At 36.5% G+C, this 5,130-nt stretch overlaps 1 protein-coding gene across 1 annotated transcript; it reads right to left on the reverse strand.

Moving 5' to 3' along the window:
- Positions 1-2,536: 2,536 nt before the first annotated feature.
- Positions 2,537-4,722, reverse strand: LOC106341487 (pectinesterase 5-like). The gene is made up of 2 exons (XM_013780247.1): positions 3,497-4,722; positions 2,537-3,397 (listed from the first exon to the last, which is right to left on the reverse strand). The coding sequence occupies exons 1-2, from the start codon at positions 4,596-4,598 to the stop codon at positions 2,709-2,711; spliced, it is 1,791 nt and encodes a 596-aa protein (XP_013635701.1). The 5' UTR covers positions 4,599-4,722; the 3' UTR covers positions 2,537-2,708.
- Positions 4,723-5,130: the final 408 nt, after the last annotated feature.

The following is a 5,130-nucleotide window of genomic DNA, read 5'->3' on the forward strand; positions in this document are numbered from 1 at the left end:
GAGGTTTGTAAAAGACTCGTGTGAGTTTATACATGCTCTGTTTATTTCTTGACGAACAAGCCGTGACTTTCTCAAGAAAGAGAAAATTAATGGATGTCAAACAAATATTAATTAGAAATTCATGAAAATTAATAAATATGGTCTTATGGATCTAATATTATACTCTTTGATTTTGTTTAACTTCTTGAGAGAATTCGTAAGATATTTTGTTCTTGACCTAATTTTAAATGATTTTCTCTGCCCATTCTTGTCTGATAATGCTGTCCAGATCATTGATTAAAAGAATACATTAAAAATGGATATATGACAGTAGTAGTAGTAATCTAGCTGTTTTGTTCAACTACGACTCTATTAAACCATGATTAACTAGAAGTTTTTAGAGTGGGTTTCTTACCAGTAGTTAAGAAACTATTTCTTAGTTTCTTAACTTTTAACTAAAAAAGTTTTTTAACTTCCGCTAAAAAACTGGTTCTTAAAGTCTTTTTTAAGAACCGGTTCTTAACTTTTTTAGTTAAAAATTAAGAAATAGTTTCTTAACCTCCGCTAAAAAATCCGGATTAATCCTGCTCTTATTTAAACGCAGGACATGTTAATATTTTATTATCCAGTAGCATTGATTACTCCGTAAAACTGATCTCTCTTCTTTTTTTTTTTTTAATCAAAAACTGATCTCTAAAATCTGTTCAGCTATGCTTTTAGCAGCCTGCATGTGTCCTCCGAATTCATTTTTTGTCTATGCTTATATGTATGATTATAGCAGTAACCAGAGACAGAATCACTAGTTTCACTGCGAATACTTTTTGTTTTACTCTCTCACCAGCTACAAATTAGAAACATGATATTAATAGAAATATATATATATATATGTACTGTATACCACAAAGAAATCAATACCAAAAACCGTTGAATGATTGTAATTTTCTTCCATCTGTTTTAGTTGACTTTCTTGCTTTCATTAGCTGTGACTATGACAAGTGCAAAAATATCATTTCTTAGTAAGGTTTTTTTTTTTTGGTAAAATATTTCTTAGTAAGGTTTGTAATCATAATTGCGTTTTGACAACGGATGTGAAGTATGTGCACATAATTATACGTTATACTGTATTAGATAGTACAACTAACCTGTCTTAAAGAAAGCAATCGAGTTCGCCAAATCTTTGCGTTGACATGTTAGCTGGGGAAGCACGTGAATCTGGTTTGCTTTATGAGCAAGAAACAAGTCAGAGTAAGGGAGCCAGGGATGGTGGAATCGTCTCCCATTGCTTCGTTTGCATTCTTTTCAGAATCAATGAATCTGAACAGAGCCTGACATCATTCATGACGTAAATGCTCTTTCTATTTTTATCTCTTTCCCACGTATATGCTACTAACTACTTTTCTCTTTCTTAATAAAGAAGAAAAATTACTACTACTTGCAATATTATTACAAACAGTGATGCTACAATTAAATACATGCCATTCTATATCATGTGAGGAGCTTCTAAGACACATCGATGATTTTTTTAATCATATTTAGTTTAATCTGAATTATGAACTGTACAATAATAAACCACAGTTCAAAAATATGGGCTTAGCAGATTATTATTTTCTCTATTTTCATGAACAAATGTAGAAACTATTAATGTTTACAAATTACAATATACACGATTGAATATTTTCACTTTTCAAATATTTAATTAATTTGAAGTAATAATTGCATTTAAATTAATAAATATACACTATAACAGTATTATTTCTATATGAAACTAAAGGAGACTAATATACTAATGATGATATTCACTAAGCACTTTGATTATTTTTGTGGCAAGTCCAGAAATTGACATGTTTTGTTCAGGCTTATACCTTTTCCCCGACAAAAAAAAATACAGCCATCTTATTCCCACTAAACTTTCGGTGAATCATCACATTCACATATGTCAAATAGCCACCCAAACTCTTCCTCGCCAACCTGTTTCACACTATACATAAATTCTCGACGTAATCATAGTTAATTCTTGATCCGGTCCGAGAATCCAAGTCCATACCCTGAGTTTGCAACTTTTACATGTTACTAGCACAATTACGAAGCCATTACCGTTGGGCTTGATAATCTACGATAATGAAAAAAAAAAAATTGAAAATATTATGCTTTTTTTTGCTGGATACTACTCTAATAGTGAAAATGTGCAATCGATAACAGTGTGACTGACTGACTGTATTCAGTATTGACAAGCCAAAACACCGGTTATTTTCGGTTCAACTGAATCTGTATTTCATAAGCTATACGGCCTACTGTGTTTCAGACATGAAACCAAAATAATAAATTATAAAAAGAATAGTTTTCATTCAGTAAATGGAAAATGTAGAATTGTTTAATTTTTGTTATTTAGAATCCAATGAAATTATACATTCCAGATAAATTTATTCCAGTTGCAATTTTGGTAAACTAAGATATTTCCAAGAACAAGAAAATGTATAAATTAGACAATTATATATTTTTAAAAGTTATTAGACATAGATACAACACAGTAGATAAATGAGATTTCATACTTTTCAAATATGAAATTAAAAGTTAAACAATATAATTTTTTCCTCATCTTTCATACGTGAGACAAACAAAAAGTGAATCTTAAAACTTCATCCCCGCGCATATTGATCCTACCGAAAGTGAAGGTTGTACTTTTCACCTTTTACATGGACACGTACTAGTCTTTTTCAATTTTATATGATTTATAATCCAAGGTTGACGGGCACGTTAGCTTCTTGAATCCATTCAACGGGAGCCAACCAGTTAGCCACAGAGAACTGGTTAACCTCAGACGCAGACTTGGCGATCTTAACCCAGTCAACTCTTTTGTTAGTGTTAGCTCCTGGTCCACGGTTGTTGAACTCAACGTACTTACATGTCTTGTGGAAACTCTCCCCATCCCAGATTTTCCATCCTTCGGGTTTAATCACATCACCGATCTCGCTGTTGATGACCGCGGTGGTGGAGTACTTCTTCCACGGCCTTCCCAAGTACGACGCAACGGTTAACCTCTCTGCCTGTAGTTTCTTGTCCGCAACGATGCGGCAGTTCTGGAGGACGATACCGATTTTCATGGATAGTCCCTTTTCGTTTCCGTCGGCTGTGACGGTGTTGAATTGATTCTTGTTTCCTTTACGGACAACAATCATTGAGTTTTGGATAACGGTTGCGCCCTTTCCGAAGATGAAATCGATTGTTCCTGAGACGACGATGTTTCTGTAGAACTGACGACCGTTGTTAGCGTATAGAGTGTCTTGGTAACCATCGAATCTACAGTTGAAGAGGACTGCACGGTCTCCATTCACTCTGATTGCCACGGCTTGGTGTCCCATTGGACCAGCTGTGTTCTTGAATCCAATAAATTTAGCCATGAACCCTTCAGATTCCACCTCTACACAAATACAACATTACATGTAATAATTAAATGAGTTATTGATATTATTGAGATTTGTAATAATAACTATTAAGTTAGGGTTAGGGTGAGACTTACGGACTGTGCCACTAAGGGAAGTGGTGGTTCCAGGGGTGAGTTTAACGCTTCTGTTGAAAGAGATAATGGTCTTTCTTGCACCATCTCCGAACATGAAGATGTTGTTCTTTTTCTTAGGGATCACAACTTGCTCTTTGTAGATACCAGCCTTGATGTGGATAATGCATCTACCTGGGTTTTTCTGGGGACAAGCATCAACGGCTTGTTGGACCGTCTTAAACTGTCCGCTTCCATCCTTAGCCACCACATAGGTTGCTTTGATTCTAGCACCACCTTCACCACCCTTTTCGCCACGTCCAGCGTTAGCCATGAGCTTCCTGTCTGTACCCGAAACCCATCTTGGGATTCCAAGGTCGTCAAGGTCTTCAAGAAGACGACGAGAAGGACCGTCTGGATCGGCCACGGGAGTATCAACGGAAGGAGTGGCTTTTTTGTCGACTGGAGGTGCTCCTTTCTCGGAGGAAGAGAAGAAATCACCTGTCATGTTCTTGAAATCATCCATTTTGATGTTAAGCTTGGCCATCGCGCTGACGACTGTGTGGAAGATGTCAATAGCGTTGCCAGTGAGAATCTTGGAGTTTGCAATGCCTTCTCCAATAGTCTTTCTCAAATCATCTTCTTCGATATCATCAAGACAATCGGTTTGGTAGTTGTAAACACCGGTTAACCATTGTTTAAGCTGGTCGATTTTGCTACCGATCTGGTTAAGATCTTCACCCATTTCCTCAATAATGGTACCGAGATCCTCAAGCGCGTACATGAAAACTCTCTTGCAGTAATCAAGAACGGCTTTGTTGTTTGGTGAGATGCTTGAACCCAATTTCCCTTCGGTTTTACCCGTGAAGTTTGATGATTTGGTTATTGCATCTTGTGTAGCGAGGATGAAGGCCTTGATCAGCTTGTTTGGGTCATCGCTCTTGACTGGCTCGAGTGTTTTGACACACGAGGCTTTGTCAGAAGTAGCCTGGCAAATTCCTTGAACGGCTTTCATCTGTGGAGACAGAGGAGTGTCGTTGTTTCTGTTAACGATGGCAACGACTCCTATGGCTACTCCGACCAATAAAAGGACGGAGGCCACAGAAACAACAACTTTTCCTATCATTTTTTATATTTTATTATATTGTTTTGTGTATTTTTGAATTTTTTTTGGCTCCCTCCGGTTTTATTTAGAGGTTAATCGGAGAGGGAGGGGCTTTATTAGAGAAAAGCCAAGTTGTTTAATGACTCGGGCCAGTGAATATTGTGATGGATTATGGAGGATTTATAGTAGCTTTTAGTATCTAAAAATGGCTACGTGCATGGGATTTGCATGGAGGGAGAGATTTACGGTCGACGAATGGCTGAGAATATCTGGTAAAAAAAGGTCTAATTAACTAATGACACTATGAAATTGCGTTATTGTGAGGTTTAAAATTGGTCAACGCAAGATAAATATGGCGTACGGTCCTGGTTGGAGGGTGGCCTGGTGGCTTGATTGACTACAAATAGAAATGACATATATAGATATAAGTAACAAGTGAGTTAGTTAACAAATTAATTAAGTGATTCAGGCAAATGTAAAATGTTGTGATGAGTTCAAAATCTGAAAATCAACCAGACCCAACTAGGATAACTCCAACAAAACTGTGGGGGGG

Source organism: Brassica oleracea, chromosome C4 (assembly GCF_000695525.1).
Source record: "Brassica oleracea var. oleracea cultivar TO1000 chromosome C4, BOL, whole genome shotgun sequence".
In the NCBI taxonomy this organism is placed as follows: Eukaryota; Viridiplantae; Streptophyta; class Magnoliopsida; order Brassicales; family Brassicaceae; genus Brassica; species Brassica oleracea.